The sequence below is a fragment of the Patagioenas fasciata genome, chromosome 4 (assembly GCF_037038585.1).
Source record: "Patagioenas fasciata isolate bPatFas1 chromosome 4, bPatFas1.hap1, whole genome shotgun sequence".
Taxonomy (NCBI): Eukaryota; Metazoa; Chordata; class Aves; order Columbiformes; family Columbidae; genus Patagioenas; species Patagioenas fasciata.
In genome coordinates this window covers 5,042,557-5,063,361 of record NC_092523.1, presented here as the reverse complement: position 1 = coordinate 5,063,361, position 20,805 = coordinate 5,042,557, and the positions used below count along the sequence as shown (strand labels likewise).

General features: G+C 37.3%; 1 protein-coding gene across 4 annotated transcripts in view; it reads right to left on the bottom strand.

Moving 5' to 3' along the window:
* The window catches only part of CTNNA2 (catenin alpha 2), a 529,887-nt gene that overhangs the window by 26,681 nt on the left and 482,401 nt on the right, over positions 1-20,805 (bottom strand). For all 4 annotated transcript variants that reach the window (XM_071808451.1, XM_065836058.2, XM_065836059.2 and 1 more), the window contains 5 exons: positions 19,552-19,703; positions 11,176-11,289; positions 7,072-7,253; positions 4,220-4,325; positions 1,161-1,295 (listed from right to left, as the gene is read on the bottom strand). In XM_071808451.1, the coding sequence (XP_071664552.1) occupies positions 1,161-1,295; positions 4,220-4,325; positions 7,072-7,253; positions 11,176-11,289; positions 19,552-19,703 (689 nt within the window). The remainder of the gene's footprint in view (positions 1-1,160; positions 1,296-4,219; positions 4,326-7,071; positions 7,254-11,175; positions 11,290-19,551; positions 19,704-20,805) is intronic.

Here is a 20,805-nt window from a genome sequence, read left to right as displayed (position 1 = left end):
AAGGCTGGCAAATGTTTAAGACCTTCTATAGTGCTTTGCAAAAAATCAGAATGTTACGTGGTTGAGAATATTTGCTCTGACTTCTGACATGTTTGAGGAAGGCCAGTGATTTCACTGGGGAATATTATGGATGAAATGAAGGGCATAAGTTAGTTATCTAACAATCTTCATACTTGATTGGGCTTAAACATTTAAAGGGTGCTTTTTCAAAACTGCATCTGAAAACAATCTAATTTCAAGTACCTTGGGTCTCACAAATCTCCATCATTTTGAAAACAGACTAAGGAGAGTGAAACATATTATACATTTACATACATATGGTCTGTGTTTGAGTTAGAAGATAACAAAGGTGTCATAGGGCTAATACTAGGGTGATTATTTGAAAGAACTAAACAAGAAAATAATGAGGAGCAGCAATTCCTACTGCTTGGTTCTAGTAATCTCCCAGAGGCACAGAGTACAACATCAGGAGAACTAAAGAAAAAAACAGTTTAAATATGTAGAAAGTTCATTGTTTATAATGTTACTACTGCTGCTCATTCTTGTCTTTATTTCTAAAAAAGATCGTAAAAAGTTTGTAGCATTCATTGAAAATAACTGAAATAACTGGATGGGAATTAGAGTGTATAATCATTGTGCTTGCCAATAGTATTTCAAAACAGCACGTGCATCAAACATTAAAATATTTTGCTGGCCTTCCAGAGTTTTTGCTAAACCTAGTGTGCATTGGAACCTGAATGAATGAAATCCCATTAGTCAATACCATCTTAACAATATGCACTACATACAGAGCTGGCTTGTGCACAGAGGAATGAAATTACTAGTACTAACAAAGGAAAGAAGGTTTATAATGAGCAAATATACAAAAGCTCTAAATAATTATAATATTCACAGCTTGGCAATGACTTTCTAGGCTATGAAATTACTTTTTTTTTTTTGGAAGAATGAAGATTTTACAAGGTTTGTATAAACAAAGGGTAATTGGAAAATCAAATTGCTCTACGCAAGTTATTGTAAGGTCTGGAATAATGGTGATAGCATTTTAAAAAGCTTGCTTATGAATCACTGTATTTTTGTTTTGTACACTATTGCCATCAAAACCGCTCTCTTTCAAGTGCTATGTGGGAAGCATAAATGGTTAAATACAAATACCAACTTACCCCTGAAACAATAAGTTCTCCTCCCAGGTTCTGAACTTCTGCCTTCACTTTGCTGCAGATATTGAGCTGGTGGCAGTAGAGGGCAATGCGCTGCAGGTAGGCCAGCAGATCCTGTTTGCAGGCGGAGTCAGGGCACTACAGACAAAAGGAGATTTGATTAGATGCAGATGAGTTTGTATAATTATAGACAGGCAATCATAGGAGATAGTGGCAATTTGTGTATATTAGATGGATCCACTTTATCTTTACATTGGATACTTGATGAAACATGAAAATTTGAGCTATACCTTTCATTCAACTCAAGACTTATGAATTGGAACCTGAAGATGCACTATACAATTCTGTAAAAAAGAAGAAACCTCTCTGTCTGCCACTAATAAAAGACAATGAAAATAATACTATTGCCATGTTTGTGGGGCAGGTTCACTTGTAATATCCATTTGTACAGAACAGAAGAATCTACTGTGCAGCCAAAGACCAAGTTCGACCTGAACTCCAGGTTGTCAGCTGGGTGTCCAGGTTAAGATACAACATATATGAGTTGAAGTCCAGATAAACCCAGTTCTGACTGGGTACATCCACTCTAACATCAACTCCTGATTGAGTTGCCAGATTCCCTTGCATTTGCGGAGACTTTCAGAGGACACACCTTCGCTTCAGATTTGGACTCAAAAGGCAGAAGTGAAGCTGCTTGGTTTTGGTACTGACAGCTTTGGCAAGCTTCTCGTTAATGCATAAATACCTTAATCTGTGGCAAAAGGAAATTATTTACTAGATTGTGACATATCACAGAGTCTCCCAGGAGATGACATCAGCCTTGCAGCCCTTCTCAAGAAGGTACGTTGGTCCCTCTACAAGTCTAAGGGATAACTCTTCAAACCAAAGTGAAGTTTATCCACAGTCCTGTATAATTTTGGATACTGTGCCTCTAAAATGATACAAATTAAATTAGATCAGATGTGGCAGACTCAGTGAAGGCTTTAAATCAATATAACTAGAAAAGGCCCAAGAACAGTTTATTCATAGTCTTTGGCACTTTAAGAGAAGCTGCATCATCCCCCACAATATCAGCATAATAAACAACACTCTCATAGTTAATATTCAAAGTTTTGCCCCAAGAAAAGAGACCCCAGTAGTTCACTCTAATGAAACATTCCTAAGGGGTCCATTGCTAACAGCATTTCTCCAATAAATACGCTTTGGGGGTACCCAAAATAGTGTGACTGACAATGTTCTTTGAATGTATAGCTTGGGGAAAAAAGATTTAGGGATTTCTGGACAAGTCTTTTTTAGCATCTTACAAAGTTTATGTTCAGTTTTTCTGAAATATTATCAGAGGACTTCAACAAAAACTGATAGAATTAAATACAGACAAGTCAACAGCATCACAACCTCTGACTTGAGATGATCGCTCTGGCCCCAGCAGCTGATGCCTGGAAGTGATGTGTTTGAAGTGAAGTAGTTGCATGTACTGTTGTCTATAACTCTGAAAGCAGCCATTTTCCTTTTTTTCTCTCACTTTAAAGTCAACAATAAACAAAGCTGAAGGTTCACCGTGGCTGTTAGGTTTACTCTGCTTCATACTTACACCAGTGCTACAATCTCTCTTTCCAAGGCAGAATCCCTGAGAGACCTATTCTCCCTGCTGGTGACAATTTAATATAGAAATATTTACCCTACTCATCAAGTCCATGACCCGAAAGAAATGAACTTTAAAGCAATATGTCTAGAGAGCTGACAAGGCTTTAAACACAAGTACTTTGGAGCGAATGAAAACGCAAGATCTCATTGAAGCAGTAATTAAAAACGCAACTGTCCATAAAAAGTTTATATTGCGTGTCTCCAAAGTTCTGTAAAATATCATTAAAGCATAAGCATTAAAACAAACACTTCATTCTCATAGTGATTTTATTCTTCATTATTAAAGTGTGCATATTGCAGTCTTCTGAAATTTAAAATCTGACTCAAGCCAATACACTCGAAGCATAGCAAGTCTCTTCGTGTTTCTTTAAAATATTCCACCTCTGCAGATCTTGTAGACTAGGGATTTCACAAGCCGACAGATGGATTTCTTCTTTTTTATGCTAAAATGAACAGATGCTACATCTCAAGGACTGGAATGGGTTAAATGCAGGAAAAAATGCTTGTTGATAATGAAAAAAACTTAAGCTCAACCTTTCTGAGGTTCTAGGAAAATGGGCAAATTCAGGTTTCCTGCCACTCTGGTCCATATTCCCTGACGTGTTACACATTATTACAAGCTTACTTGAAGAAGAAAAATAAATACTTATTTTAAAGAGAAAAACTAGAGACAAGGAAGTTATAGCTCCTACTTCCAGTAAAGTTCGTTCTGATGACAACGAAAAGAAAGAAACTGTAAGAAGATTACAAGGGAAAAAATAGTCAAATTTAACTTGCCTACATTTAAATTAGCTACCTTAGAACCTGAGTTTGAAATTTGGCTCTTTACTTTTAATAGGGTGTTTCTTCTTGTCGTCCATATGGATATATAGTCCCATGGGAAAGAGGTTGAATATAGCAAGTTCATCTTTCTATTTGTGACATGAATTTGGAAAAATGGACTGAGGACACAAACCATAGAACACAGAGCAGGGGGCTGCAAAGTGAAACCACAGTATCCTGATGCAAAGCAAAAGAATCAGTGAATCTTGAAAGAGAAGAGTGTGATATTAAGGGAAGTTGCTGGAAGAAAGAGCTGAAAATAATATAAGGATTCCTAGGCATATGGCAAGGGTAACCGAGCATCCAAGTTTCTACTGCTTTCATGACAGTAAATATATTAGTCTAATTCTAATACAATCACCTGGGTCCAGAAGGGAACAATTCAGGCATTTCTGAGGTTTAGAGAGACTCATTTATGAATTTTCTGTACTGCAAAACCCAAGTTGGTTGGTATAGAAAAACTTCTATTCAATTAGTAGAGCAGTATCCAGGGAGTGACTTCCAACAGGTAATTTTCTGGCAAGATAACCTTTTCCTGCAAAAGGCAACTCATTGATAGAGGTTACATTATATTTCTGCTCATTGTTTGCTGTTACCTGATCAGCTACCGCCCGTGCCAATTTGTCCATCCTCGATCCTGCCTCTGCAATCTTCTTGGCCGCATTAATGACATCTGATGTATTCTTCAGGGGGCCTTTACCCCTGTGAAACACAATACAGTTATGCACAATCTCAATAAATCACGAAAGACAACAGTTTTAGTGACCTTGTTTAGTGTTTGATTTTAAAATAGTAATGTGAATGACTTCTTAATTTATTACAACTTCATCTTTTAACTACTTTATGGTACAGCTTGATTAAGAAATCGCTCTGCTATATTTCCTCTCTCTCACAAAATGGCTCACTAGCAATTTAGTCTGATGGCACCTTCAAGCACATGAACTACATTTAATAGTATAGGCATTTTTAAGTGCTCATTAAGCCCACATTCATTCTGGAATACACAACTATTTCAAAATTATGTTATTCCCAAGGCAGTGCTAAATATTAAGCCTGTCATGTCTAGATCAAGACTGTCACATTTTAGAAAACCTTTTCTGGTAGATTTTTGTCAGAAAATGAAGATACTTGGGGCATAATCCTTATGTTACACTAAAATGCTACACTTAAAACATAATTAGTTTTAAGACTGATCTTTCACTAGACTCTTCAGATGATGGACAAACCTCTGATTTTAGTCCTTAAAGTTACTAAAATGCATATAGACAAAAAGTAAAAAGTCACTGAAGACTATTCTGAATTTGCTTTATACTCAAAACATTAATCCTGTTTGTAATCAATTTGTAACTGCTCCTGGGAATGGCTCAGTTGGAAGTGAGCTGATTTTTCTCTCTTTTTTTTTTTTTTTATACAATGTGGAAAAATATAGGTTTAGATAAGATGGACAGAAAATCAGAATATGATAAAACTTATTTTTTTTAAACTAAAACTGAAGGCATTTTTTTCTAAACACAACATTATAATATCTTTACATTTTTTAATCTATAATGCCAAGAATAACATACTGAAACATGTTTCCATTTTCATCTTCTTTCCCTGCTTCCTTTTCCACCTTAAGCAGATTTGAAATACAAAAAGTATTCCACTGGTTTTGAACTTAAACTGTCACAGGAATCCTTCTTATTGACCTCATATGCTTCTACATTAATTACAGCAGTATATCTGACTGTCACAAACTCCATACATTTGAAAAATTTGGTTTATTTTAGCACTGTTGAGGTTACAGTCAAGCACAAAGGTGTGAAAGGCTTTGTTCTGTTTTAATGGAATACATTAAACAAGTTTGTTACTGAATCTGATGTAGACAGAGTTGCACTTTGAGGTCTGGGATTTTTTTAATTTACTTAATTTGTCACAGTAGTTTTCTCTCATTCTCATACTAGTTCTGACTTTTGATGGTAAAAAATGTGATTACAGAACTTTCAATTTGATGTTCAGTGTATCAAAGGTTGTCTGAGAGGCTGCAGAACGTGTTCATATTCTGGGCTGTTGCCTTAGAGTATTATTTCTTCCTTCCATGACATGATGGCACTGTATGGAGAGTTTTTCACTCTGGTTTTAGGCAGAAGAATGAGAAACCCAAAGACAATACAAAATTATTAGTATTCCTCTTATCCTTATTACTCTATCACCCTTCACAGGAGGTTCTGCACTGTCATTTGCCACACGAGTGGTGAGTCTACTGCAAAAACAATAGTTGTAAAAGCACAAACTGAGAGAAAACAAATAAGCTGAGAGAATTATTACTTGGAAAGGAGTACAGTAGTCAGCTATTAAAGTAAGCAAACTTTCTATATGCACATTTAAATTTTAAACGGTTAAAAATGTTTGCTGTTTCCTGTTACCAACTAAAAACCCTATGAAGTGCAAATGTTCAAGTTATTTGCAAATTAATGGTATTTATACACCCCGCCCATCAATCCATCCATCCATCCATCCATCCATCCATCCATCCATCCATCTATCTGGTATGTGCAAACCCTATATTGCCAATGCAGAGCTGGCCTGCTCTAAAACAGGTTGAAGGCTCCAGATACAAGGCATGTGATTAGCTGGAGATTAAGAAATCTATTTAAGCATCTCAGGGAGATGAATAATATATGTCTTATTTTAATTCTGAAGAAAAACATGAAGATTTTTGTCCAGCTTTGGCTAATCACATTTTGATAAATACCATTTAAACTTTTCAATTCCCATTAAAAATAAACACTGAAAAAACCTTTAATTTATTACAGTGATCTATTATTCAAAGAATGTTGTAAAATGTTCTCCCTGGTGTGATTACCAATATGTCTATATTTAAACAAAATAATTCTGTTTCTATGATATCATTAATGAATGGTGTTTCGGTGCTTTGCAATTAGAAAAGAATGAGACATCAATAGAAAAAAGAAATGAAAGAAAAAAAAATCATTACTGACAATCTCCAATAAAGTGTTAGATCACAACAGTTTCATTTCATTTGGGACTTTCTTGGAAAGAAGTTCACTGTTCAAAATAGTTTTGTCATTATTTTTGATTGACACAAATTGTGTTGAAATGCTGTAAATTCAGGCAGGCACATGCATTTAGATGGATACTAAACAAAATGTCAGTTGAGTGTCTGTAAGGTCACAGACTATATTTGCTGCTGAAATTCAAGATGATCTGCAAATAAAAGAGATTTACAAATAGGACCAAAATTTCATGTGATCAATCCCATTTGGTGAAATATCCAGAGCAGCCCTGTGTAGAGAAATGTACAACTCAAGCCATTATGTATGATGTGTTACCTGGCTTTGCATGCCCACAAAGAGAGCCCATCATCTCAGCAGGCTATAAATCGCAACAAAAAAGAAAAGATACGGGATGTCTGAAGAAGTTCTCAGCAAAGGTTATTTCGTCTTACCTGGTAAAGTCTGTCATTTCCATCATAATCATGCACATCTGCTTGGCCAACACAATGATGTCGTTACCGCTGTCATCCCACTTGGCCACCTCCGCATCCAGTTTGCTCTTTTCTTGGTGGAATATCTCGACCTGCTCAGCGATCTTAGCCTTCTCCTCCTGAGGAAGCTGAGCCATGATAGCCTGGATTTCAAAAAATAAATAAAATAAAGAAATGGGAGAGGTTGGGCATAAAAAAAGGAAGATAGAAACTATATACATTTCCAGTGGTTCAAACAGCATGACCAACTTCTAATAGTTTCTTTTTATGGGAGTGGAAGATGCCAAGTAAAATCCAGTAGACATTTCATTTCTGTTAGGACAGTCAAAAACAAATTCACAGGATGTTCATAGCTCTTCCCACACCTTCAAGAATTTAAAAATTATATATGTCATGTCATGATCTACAGATTATTCACCAGTCTAAAGAAAATCCCGGTTAAATCTTGACTTTTAGGAAGAACAAATGAATGAAATCTACAGGAAAAGGCAGACTGAGTTGCCAGTATCTCCCCTAGACTCATTCTCTGTCAGAAACAGAGGTTTTCTACTTAACCCAGCACTAGAATATGACAAACAAGGTAATGTATTTGAAGTGAATTGTAATGAATGTACCTTTCAATAATATTTAGTGGTCTAATTGTCTCTTGGAAGATATGCAAAAATGCACTAAACAGGTTGATACTAATCTGCCTCGACATTATCAACAAAGCAGAAGGATCTCTGCCCCCCAAACAACGTAAAAATGAAAACTGTACAAAATTATAATAATCACTCTTGAAGATGAAATGGCCACTTTGATTGATTTCCAAGTTGAGCTACTGTATGGCTTTAGGGGTTCTAAAGACCACATTATGCATTTAATGGGGTGTGACACATATTTAAGTGTCATTACATTTTTTTTTTGTTTATGTCACTTTCAATCAGTTGAAGTCTTTCTCTACATTTTCTTAAAATGCTCTTGGCTTTTAAAAATTCATAATTGACCTTTTCCAAAACTGAAATTAAAAAAGGTTATAAACGGGGGATCAGAAAATAAGAAATCTGCAAGTTAATCAAATAAAAATTCAACACATGAGTTTTAATTAGCCCTTATCAATGTAAGTCAGCAGTTTCAGATGTTAGCATATTAGTCTTCCCATAGAAAAAAACAGTGTAAGTCAAGCTAACAAATACATATATAAAATACACATACAACACTAGAACAGGTGAATTAAGTGAAATGAAGAGAATGTGATAGGAGGAGTAAAATTTGGAAAGCCAATCTGTATGTCTTGTGTGTGGTTTCTGTCTATGGGGAGCTTCACCTGCACACTCTTCAAACTGGCATACAGTGTTTTAACATTTCTATTCCAGCTGCTGATGTGTTTTCAGAGGCGGCATATCCTATAGCAAATGCAGCTCATTTATTGAAGTTTTATTTCTACTGAAGATCAACGCAAGTATTTCTGCTGAAATACTAATAGCTTTATGGAGTCAGTATATTAAACAAATTCCAGAAATAACATCCAGATTTTCTACAGAAAAGGTTCAAATATGATACTATTCCGCTTAGAAGTCTCATTTCAATGAGTCACTCAAGACTGTAGACTGGGCAGCTTCTGATTAGCATGCTTTTGGTTTTGTTTTTCATTTCAGGTTTTCATTGTTTTTTGCTTCTTCTGGCATATTGCATTCTCTGTTATTCAGAAATGGGACTGTCTTTATAATATATTATATTTAGACAGTGTGTAGCTGATCAAAGCAGAAGGTTTTAAGTGCGGCAGTGGCAATAACCACAATAAATGTAATAGAATTTAAGACTCCTCAGTCCCTAGGTGAACCAGACTCTTAGTAAAAATATTACTGCAGTCTTTATTTGTTTTTGAGAACAAGATGATATGCTAACCAATCCTAGATGTAAGAAAACAACAAATACTTTGTAGTAACTGTGCTGTATCTCAATACTTTTTGTAACTGAGACTTTAGTAGACAGTTCTTTGAATATATCAAACTTGACTCTTTAAAACATAAAAACGCCTCCAGGTTCTCTCTAGGATGGGACCTACAATCTATCTGCTCTTCATTTAGGTGATCATGATATATATGGTATGTCCTTGATATACAAGGACAAAATTTTCTGTCCTTGGGATGCAGCGATAGAAAACCAGCTTTCCTGAAACAAAGTATGGTTTGTTTACCATCTGTATTCAATACTCAAGGAAATAAAGTTTAAGAAATCTCTGCGCATCCAACTGTGTCTGTGCCCCGCATTCCTCCAAGCAAGCCTCATTTAGGTTTGCACTACTCTACCTTTTCTTTTCAGGGTGTAAAATGATTGTGCTAAGGCCTTAAATACCGTGGTTCTTCCTAGGGGAGCTGAAAATTCCTCCTTCCTGGTCCTCTGAATCAATCTTTCAAGGCTTTGTTGCCTTTTGGTCTTCAGGTTTTCAGCCTTGTAAATTCTCTTCCAAAATTCAAGGTATGAAGTCACCATTCTGTTTACCAGCTTTGGTTACAGTGTTTGAGTGTGTGCGGGGAGGATGCTTCTCATTTAGTCCATTACTTCTACTTTCAGCACTTACCAGAAGAAAATGCAGCCATAAAAACCATTTGGGTGATTCCCAGTTCCCCACTGCTTCTCTGCTGGAAAATTTTAAGGCCTTTTTTTTAAACTGTCTTTCCAATCAACTACATTTTCATGATGTCATTTGCCCCCAATATTATATTCTGCTTTTATTTTTTTCTTGATAAATAAACTGAGCAGCCTATTTAGTAAAAGCTAAACATTCATCAGAGGGTGGCATAATCCTGAGTGTTAACAAACTTCACTTCTCCAGCACCTGTGACCCCTGAAACACTCATCAGCTTAATTTGCAATCCCCATGCGCAAGCTAAGGTCACAAATCACAACTACTCCAGTTTATCATGATGTAATTACCCTGGTAAAATTACACTGACTCAGTAACAAATGTCTTCAATTACAATTAAATTACAGGGACTACTCGGTAGCTTAAACAGATCTTCTTGACAGGTTTGCACACTGGGAAGGATGACTAATGTAAGATTTCTCTGGAGAAAGCACATGGTGCCCTGATGGGATATTTTTTTAAATTAGCTGACTACTCCCATGGTTACAGCACATTCCATGGCCATCTTGGGCATGGCGAGCATGAAATGATCAAGTTTTCTATTCTTGGAGAAGTAAGGAGGGTGGTCAGCAGAACTGCTATTTTGGACTTCCGAAGGGCAGACCGTGATCTGTTTAGGAGGCTGGTTGGCAGAGTCCTTTAAGAGGCAGCTCTTAAAGGAGCCCAGGAAGGGTGGTCGCTCTTCAAGAAGGATATCTTAGCGGTGCAAGAGCAGATTGTGCCTATGTGCCGAAAGACAAGCCAGAGGGAAAGAAGACCAGTGTGGTTGAATAGAGAGCTTTGGCTGGAACTCAGGAATAAGAGCAGAATTTATGAGCTCTGGAAGAAGGGGCAGGCAACTCAGGAGGTCTACAAGGATGCCGTGGACTTGTGCAGGGAGAAAATTAGAAGGGCTAAAGAACAACTAGAACTTAGTCTGTCTACTGCTGTAAAAATAGAATGAAAAAAGTATTTATTTTAATATAAATACATGAGCAACAAAAGAAGGGCTAAGGACAATCTCCATCCTTTGTTGGATGTGAGAGAATTATAGTGGCAAAGGATGAGGAAAAGGCCTATGTACTTAATTCCTTCTTTGCCCCAGTCTTTAAGAGTAAGACCAGTTGTGCAGTTGGGGTCAATGGTTTTAAAGGTCTTTTCCAACCTAAACAGTTCTGACTCTGTGAAGCCTCAAAGGCCTTTTCCTACAGCACTGGCTGGAGTGAACGGCTGACACAAGGCATCATATAAGCCTAGGGAAGATCATGCAATAAGTCAGTATTTTTTGAACAGGTGAGACACGAAAAACCTTTAAACAGCTAGGCTAACTTACTCCCGTCCTTTCTTAAGTGACCCTGAAGTTTTGAAATCACTGCATTTGCTTTCTGAGGCACAGATTTTAATGTGTAGCTATTAATATACAGACACTTCATGTAGCATGTGGTCTTTATACTCACCCTTGCACTCTGGCCAGCAATAAGCTGGTCATCTTCAGTCTGAACACTCGTTCGGCTGCGAACATCATAATCTTCCTGCTCAAAGTCCGAATCATCCTCCAGCTCTTCAGGGGTCTAGAGAGGAGACAGGGGGAGAAAGCAAAACAGAGGAGATGACAAGCTTATAAAGGATACAGACAAAGTCTTATGTACAGTAAGCTCTTATTTCATCGACTACCTGCCCAGGAAATGCTGTTTCTCTTTCTTTCTAAATTAACTTGTCTGCCCAAGCAGCCAAGAACTGAAATTGAATTGTCTTAAAAATTAAGTTGTTTCAACTCTAGTTTTCTTTACAAATGGAATTTATCATTACCTTGCTTCAGCTTTTCTTAACTCTGTTAATATGATGAATATGGTTCCAGGAAGAAATATCCTTTGGAAGCACTAACAATGGGAGTGCAGTATTTCAAAATAATGTTATTTCATGTATAAATGGATACTAATACTATTATATTACTGGAATCTCCACATAATCTTCAAAAAGGAAACTAAATACCTGGGAAAAAGTAACTAATGCCCTGGAAGAAAAAGTTATCAGAACAAATAAGAGATTTCCCCTTGAAAGAAAACATAAATTATGTCAACTGGTTTTGAAACAAATGTAGTTTATAAACTGTTTTAGCTTGTTGGGTCACACGGGTCTTTTCAGATACAGACTTGTGGAATTTGTCTCATCCCCTAAACTGAAACCACATTAACTCCATTGTTGGTGCTATGAATGGTGCCAGGGTCTCTGAGAAGATTGATTAAATCTAGCTACCCTGTTTCCCCGAAAATAAGACAGGGTCTTACATTAATTTTTGCTTACTACTTTTTTACATGTATTTCTGCCTGGACACTACTTAAATAGACTTTTTTTTTTTTTTTTGTGAACTGTAACTAGGGTTTATTTTTGGGGTAGAGTTTATATTGTGAGCATCCTCCAAAATCCTGAAAAACCATACTAGAGTTTATTTTTGGGGTAGGTCTTATTTTCAGGGAAACAGGGTATGTGCTGTCTTCAGGTTGTTTAAAATATTGGAGAGATGGAGAGAAAAGATAACTGAAGGGTCTGTTTATCTGTTATTTTCATCTTCTCGCAAAAAATTAGGAGAAAAAAAAATCCATATGTATATACAGAGAGCCAAAGAGCGTATTTTAAATCACTATTTAGTACTATATTTAATATGGATGGTGCAAAACCTGAATTAGGTGTTAGAAGGAAGATGATGGTCCATTTTGTGCTGGAGTAGCATCTAGTACAACAACTTGGCCACGAGTAACTTCGGCTGGTAGAATATGTGATAGCGGCAATAGAAAAAGAAGATTACGGTGACTGTGCAGAGAAATCCTCACCTTACTGGATACCCATATGCCTCGGTGTTAACCTAGACGGGCAACCACTACGGAAGAAATCATCCATGCTGGCATTTCATGCTTGGAGGCAACGTCAAGTTTGCTAGCAGAGGTGCTAATCATTGCCAGTTGTCATTACAGTTCTGTCTAGAAGATGCTCAGTCACTAGGAACTGGTCCAAACCCTCTAACATAATACAGAGAAGTCTTTTGGCGATATTTATATTACAGCCTGGTTTCCAGCATGAAGTGCACATCACTGTTTGCAACGGAAAAATCAGCTGCATGGTGGAGCGCACATGATGGGGAGAGTAAAACGCAGCCATCATCATTTGGCTTAAAGAGTATGAATTAAATATGTGTTTTGATGCTGAGCGCTGGAGGAAGAAATAACCAAGTATGACAGTATGGTAATGAACCTCAGGCTGCATCTCTGAAGAGATGCACGTACAAATAGTGTCTATAACAGGGTAGACAGGGGATGAAATTTAGGTGAAAAAATGAATTTGTCTTTTCTGCCGCAGGAAAAAGAAAAAAAAAGAAAAAGAAAGACTCATCATTGTAATGTCCAATGGACTTGCTTTCCAATCAGCTTTCATCACTTCATTCTCTCTGTTCAGCTGCTTGAGGGCAGGACGGGACTTTAAAATCTGCCATAAGCAAACCAGCTACTAAGAGGACCGTAAGATTCCCTGTGCAAAAGAGATAATTTCCTATTATAGGGCTCAGCTTTTCATCTGCTTCGGTTTTAATGTACAGATTAGGAGCAGGATGGAGAGTTTCAGCCCATTCTTCATAAACCAGCTGACTCTTCCCCCATCTTCCAAGTCCATTCAACTAGCCAGTTGCACTGGTCACTGTAAAACCGGCACCCTTTCCCCTTCAGATATACTCTTTCTAGTTCATTCTGTTTCCACTTTTATAGATAAGACTATAAAAGATAATGTGCAGCCTTTTCCCAGACTCTCATAGTCAGAGTTGCAGTAAAGTAAGGTTCTAATACTCAAAATATTACATCTCAACACTGTAAGCAGTAAGGACATGAGGGTGAGTCTTAAAAAGCTAAAATATTCTGAAAATTCCATGTTTTGAGAATTTATTCTTAAAGAAACAATTGGAAAAAATGAATTGTTGCTCCTACCTTGCATTCATAATCTTAAGATTTACGGTCTTTACAAGAAACTTAATGGGTATAGATGTTGAACTTGGAGAAAATGTAGTTCAAACCTGTCCTGGTTTTGTGTAAAACAAGACCAGTTCTCTTTTAGTGAATTTTCCTTTCATCAAAGTTCTTCTAAGTAACTGCACGTTTTTGAATTTGGCAGCATGTTTTTCAGACACAGTTAATGTAAGTTAATGCAACTGTTAATAGTAAACTACAAATGCAAGAAATGTCAGCATTTCCTCTCTGTACCACTGAGATCTAGTTCAGAACTAACGTTCACATTCACTCAAGTTCACATTCACCCCTCATTTTCTTCCAAAAATAGCTACATTTTTCATTAAGATGAAGAATAGTAGTTAACTGTTATCTATGTGCTGCAACTTCAAAATGGTTGCATGCTTTTCACTCTTGCACCATTGTTCTGTTTTATCTGATTTCTTGGAGATGTAGCCTGTATATAATAGGCTCCCCTATTTGTTTAGACATAAAGGTGAAAAGAGAAATATTATCTTGAAGTACTTTGACTTGAAGAAGTTGTTCTTAGCACGGCCTTCTAAACATACCATAACAACTCTAATTTTAGCGCACAAATAACAGGACCTTGGTATTTAAAACACAGTTTCCAAGACAACAAAGTCGGGAACTTAATTTATCTGAGTTGGAAGACAGGAGGACTGAATCAGTCTTGCAGACACCTGTACCTGTGGTCACGTAGACGTAGGAAACATGGAATTGAGACTCCAAAAAAAACCTCTGACAACCACCAGTGGCCGGAAGAGCTAGAATAACTTCAGAACAACAGATTTTAGGACCTCATTGATTTCAGCAGAAAAATAGACCATTTTGATAATGTCTATCTGTTCTGTAGCACAGGCTGTAAGACTTCCCAGAACTAATTTTTTTCAAACGTAGTATCTCTTTCACACATAGACCACATTCTTCATTCATCTAATTCAGATGAATTCTCTCAGTGTAAAAGAATCTTTCAGAACCCCAGATAAATCACCCAGTAAATACATACTTTCTCTTTTAAGATGCATACTATATTTCTAATATGCATTTGGTGACTTTCAGCTTCCAGTTTGTTTTTGATTTTGTTTTAAATATCTCTCTGGCTTCTAGACTGAAGATCTTGCTGTAAATATCTTTGATCAATACAATTTTGTTTTATCTTTCATAATTGCAGCATAAAAAATGTGTATTATGCCTGTATAAATCGTAAAATAGCATATTCATGCAGATTTATAAATGTTACTTGCTTACTTTTTCATTGATTGAAATATACTTGATGAAGCTAGAAACCCCACTATGCTATAGTACTGTAGGCACTTAAAAATTGTGAGATGCAATTATAAGCCATTCAGCACTGTAAACACCAAGTCAAGCTAACCTTGTAATGAAAGAAAGACTGAAAAGATATTCCCCTACTTTTCACCATGAGAACACCCTCTAATTCTAAAAGCTAAGGAGAAAAGTGCCTTTATAATATGCTCTTCTATTCAGCTCCACACTATTCTGTATATTTGTTCTTTCCCAAAGTGACTCAGGTGCAGCAGTGGCAAAGGCAGAGAACCTCTCTCACAGAAGGTCTTCAGCTGTTTAATGACTTACAGTAAAAGACAACACTCTAAATTCAACCTGGGAAGCAAGAGGTAGTCAGTGTAGATCCCATAGCACTCTTTGGAGATACACTATTTAAAAAGATGATGGGATTCTGCACCAACTTTAGTTTTCCAGATGATCTGAGATGTAGCAGCACTTGGATTTCACCATAGGTGATCACGGCTAAGCCTACACTGACAAGTGTGGAAGAGTAGAAGAAGCAGTCATTGCCAAGTAGCTATCTATAGATAACCCTTCACTCTCTAAACAGATCTTACCGAAAAGCCTCATTTTAAAAACAAAGGTAACCCAAAAAAGGTCTTTTTATGCCTTTCACATAGCGTCTGGTGGTGTGGTTCTTGCCAAACTCTGGTCTTCACAGGCTGAGCAGTCGCTCAGTGTGGTGTGGTACATGTTGAGCTTGCAGGCTGATGGAGATGTCCACAGCTCACTGCTTGAGCCAGCCTCCTGTCTGTTTTATAGATATCAACATACACATATATATATAACTTATATACATATAACAGGCCAGGTTAGATGAGGCTTTGAGCAACTTGGTCTAGTGGAAGGTGTCCCTACCCATGGCAGGGGGGTTGGAACTAGATGATCTTTTAGGTCCCTTTCAACTCAAACCATTCTGTGATTCATATATCCAAACAACTGGGGCTAAGGACTCCACATTTACACCACCCTCATTTCATTTTTATTCAGACTCCCTGCAGTCTTCTCCCACTGACTGAAAGTCTCTCAGTAACAGAATAGAATAGAAATGCATTTAAGATGCTCCTAGAGCACATCTTCCAGGAACACCACAAAGAATCAAGTTTATATGCCCTAAGACTACTTTCTAACATGAACTAAACCACAGCAAGATGGAACAACTGGAGATTGCTCCAAAAGTGCACTTCTGATTCAAACAAATGTAACACTAAGGCCAACATGAATGCAACTAACATCAAGGTTGTCAACAGCAAAGGCCACATGTGGAAAGAGAAGACTGGCCTTGGAGATACTTAAGAAAGAGAAAAGGTGCCACTGTGATTCTTCCCAACTGTAGAGAGGGTTTTTGTTTAATAACTCAGGGAACTTTTTACCATGAGAACACCCACTAATTCTAAAAGCTAAGGAGAAAAAGTGCCTTTATAATATGCTGTGGCCTCACTGTGGTGAGGCCACACCTGGAGTATTGTGTTCAGTTCTGGGCCCCGCAGTTCAGGAAAGAGGTTGAAGTGCTGGAGCGGGTCCAGAGAAGAGCAACAAGACTGGGGAAGGGACTTGAAAACAAGAGCTATGGGGAGAGGCTGAGGGAGCTGGGCTTGTTCAGTCTGGAGAAGAGGAGGCTTAGAGGTGAGCTCAGCACTCTCTAGAACGACCTGAAGGGCAGTTCTAGCCAGGGGGGATTGGGCTCTTCTCCCAGGCAGTCAGCAATAGGACAAGGGGGCATGGGCTTCAACTCTGCCAGGGGAAACTGAGGCTGGAGATGAGAAAGCAATTCTGTGCAGAGAGAGTGGTCAGCATTGGAATGGCTGCCCAGGGAGGTGCTGGACTCACCGGCCCTGGAGGTTTGTAAACTGAGATTGGCCATGGCACTTAGTGCCATGATCTGGTCAATGGACTGGAGTTGGACCAAGGGTTGGACTGGATGATCTCTGAGGGCTTTTCCAACCCAGTCGATTCTGTGATTCTGTGTAACTTCGTAAAGTAGCTATTAAAAAAAAAAGAAAAATAAAGTAATTTGTTCCCTATGCAGTAATAGAAAATATGTTGGAACTAAGTTATTATTTTCTATCTTAATTTAGGTGCTATAATTGTCCTCCTAAATTTATTTTTACCACTTCTTAAGTCATTGAATTTTTTTTGTCGTCTGTATAGATCATAATAATAGTCCTTAGTGTAAAAAATGAGTCTCCTTTTTCCTCCAAAAGGACAATGAAATCTCCCCTTTTAAAGCAAAAAAGAGAAGAACAGAGCTTATCCCACTTGCCTTCAGCCTACTAAAAGTAATAACACCAACAATATTATTTTAAAAGTGGCTTTATTTCTTATATGGAACGGGGGAATCATCTCAGATAAATTCAGTCTTTCATGGCATGCACATGAAAAATTACTGCCTGAAAATCACTGTATCAGTTGCTCTAAAAAGTTTTCAAGTTGTTTTCTGTTTGGTGTTTGCGGTTTGGGATTCTTTTTTTAATACTTCTGCAAGAAGTTTTACATCCTGAATTAAAGGAGTGCATGAGATTTGATGGATTATTAGATAAAATATTCTAAAGATGGTCTTTTATAGCTTAATGCCTCACCCTTTAATTATACATTCCATTTCAATGTGAGATGTTCAGATGGGAATGCTAAAGAGTGTGTCAAACTGAAACTAATTTTCTTTTCTACAGCAAATAAGGTTCTGATTCAGCAAACTCTGATCTGTGTAAGTTTATATACGTGGATTTTCCCCGTTAACTCACAAGGATAATGAGTCCATTTATGTGCTTTAGTTCTCTGCCTGGGTAAGGAGCACTACGTTTAGCTCCATGAATAAATTAATTGTCTGAATGCAAAAGTACATCTTCCTAATCTGGGTAAGCAGAATTCATTAACTCCTATCATACAAGGAACGGAAAGTAGTAGCGATACAATTGCAAAAGTAACCTGGGGTGTTCCTGAGCAGTCAGCAAAGCCTGCATGCTGATCAGCTTTCTGAGCTAGTGCTTAAATAAGACAGCAATGAAATAAGTGATCGTGCCTCCAGAATTTAAAATGGTGCGTTGTGCCAAAAAGAAACATCTCACCCAGTTTGGAAAGTCTCACTGGAACCTCCCTGGGACAACTCTGATATACAGGGGGGTGTTGGAAGCCAGAACTCTGCAGAGGGGATGGGAAAGCGTGGGTCTGTAACAGATCCCACCTGATGATCGTGTCTCATGAAGCAATTTAAAATGACTTGTGAGAGACTATAAAAGAGTACAATGTGCTTAGAAGTGATTCTTGTCCTGAGAGAAGTTTGGAAACTGCTGATACAGGCTAAGAAATTGGATAATCAAAGAAAAAAAGGGAGATCCTTCACTCTGTAGATCTTTCCATCCCAGTCCAGAAGAGCTGCAATCACCCCCATGTTGCACATCCAGAAAACAGGACTGGTTTCCCCCATCATTAGTCATTCCCATAACTCAGGCTACCTGAGATTAGCACTGGGTACGGGAATGGAATTTACGTTTCACAGTTCTAAAATTAAGCCTGTCAAAAGCTTTTTCTGTAAATGTTAATGCATAGTGACAGATGACTAAAATGAAGATATTCTGAAGTCTCCAACTGCCTGAAGTCTTACATCAGTGCCACAATATACTGACAACCACGAGTGTATGTTACCTGTTTGCTCAAAGGGATGAGCTCTTTAGTACTGTTATTTACTTCATATGTTTTGCTGCAATTATCACTGTAGCTTTATTTCTACATGGCTTCCACTGGGACAGATTGAAGGTAATTTGGATTTCAAATCAGAGGTTCAATTGCTGAAAAGATGTCCAAACAGGTGGTGTTGGTTGGTTGGTTTTGTTTGGTTGGTTTTGTTTGTTGGGTTTTTTTGGTTGCTTTTTAATCTTTGACTTTAGATTACACTGAAAAGCAAGACACACATCTACTCTCACCATAATTACGTTGTTCTGTTTGTTGTTTTTTGTTTGTTTGTTTTAAGATGCCTAAACAAATCCAATCAACTGGTTAGGCAATGCTGAAATCACAACTTCTTTACCTCAGTAAACATCCTAAACCACCTCTGCCGAGGCTCGCTGGAGCAGCAAGGTAATTTATTGATTCATTTGGATTTTAACCAGGCTTCCATCATATCCTGGGCAGCACATACACATTCGGAAAAACCAAAACAAAAACCAAACACCAAAACCATCACAAACAACAACATCTGCACAAGCTCTGAAGATCTAAGCAAATTAATGCTATGACTACAGAAACAGAAATGAAGTTTGCATCTCTTGGCAGTTGTGATCATATCTTCTCCTCGGTGATTAATAAATCAGTTGTGGTTCATCTCCTAATAGACCCTCATCTCTTTACTCACAAATTCTTTTTTTACTGCACAAACTTTTGTTTCAAATTTGTTTCAATCTCAAGCTTTTCTGCCTTATTATGAAACAAAGTTGATTCCAAGAAGCTTTTATATTCCTTGCATCCAATCTAATACTTCCCTTCTAGTCCCAACTTTTATTTCCCAGGTGTCTTACATACCCTTATCATCAGAACAGCTTTCCTGATGTCACGAACTCCATCATAAACCAAGCGGGAGGCATCTATGAACTCATTTTCTTCAAATGGCTGTGGGACATTCGCACTCAAAGCTTCAATGGCAACTTCAACTTGTTCGGCAAAACGTGGCATAACTAGATTAAGCAAAATGAAAGGCGGTAAGATTAGACACTTTCTTTCACAAACATCTTTTCCCCTGCCCTTGGGCATAAATCCTTTCCAGTAGACATGGTGCATATTGTTGTTACGATTCAAGACCCAGGAAGGCTCATGAGGTGGGTTTGTACCGGCTCCACACACGCAGAGCTCTGGTACATTTTCTGACAGCATGAAAATAGTGATCTTCATATTTTCTCCTCCAATTGCACAACAAAGGATGCAAAACCTCCTTTAAAAAGCATGATTTACTGAGTTTTAAAAGACTGCGAGAGATCTGAGCTGTCAGGAAAGTATATTTAAAACCATTACAACTTGGAATGAACACAGTACATATTCATGCCAAATGATCAAAGCAAAATGCAGCCATTATGCCTGCTAATTTAGAAAACTAACGGCAGTCTAGCTCATATTGAATAATAATAATTGCATAAGGAACAAAATGCAAAATCTAGCAAATTACTTTTGTGAAGGCGCATAAGCGAACACTCTGTTTCTTCACTATCCTCATGTATATAACACAGAAAATAGCCATAGATATGAGCTAACAGTATTATAAACTGTGTATGAGCTTTTTAAATACATATCTTTAAGCAATTATTTACTTATGTAAATAGTTAGAGGCATTCCTTGCAGTAATAAGAGGCTTTTCTTCAAATTTTATACAGGATTCCTTTGAAGGCATAATCGCTTTTTATTTCATATCATATATCCAGAAAGATAAATGTTCCCCAGTTTAGTTCTCTAACAACTCAAACCCAAATTACAAAAATGGGAACATGACTATTTGGCTTCACTAACTGTAATTTACCTATACTACTGTACTTTATTTCTCCTTCAATATTTTAACATTAATATTGGAGGATTGGGATCTTATATACTGCAAGACAAACAGAATCAATGCTCTATCAGAAATCTGGATTAAAAAAATCTACTGGGATTAATTCTAACAAATTTCAGGAACTTGGGTCAAGTTAAAGATTTACAGATAGCCATCTTTTCATTACATTTACATCATTATTATCATTTGCCTTCTTCCAGCACCTAGGCATGCAAATCATGCTCTAGTGGTTTTATTAT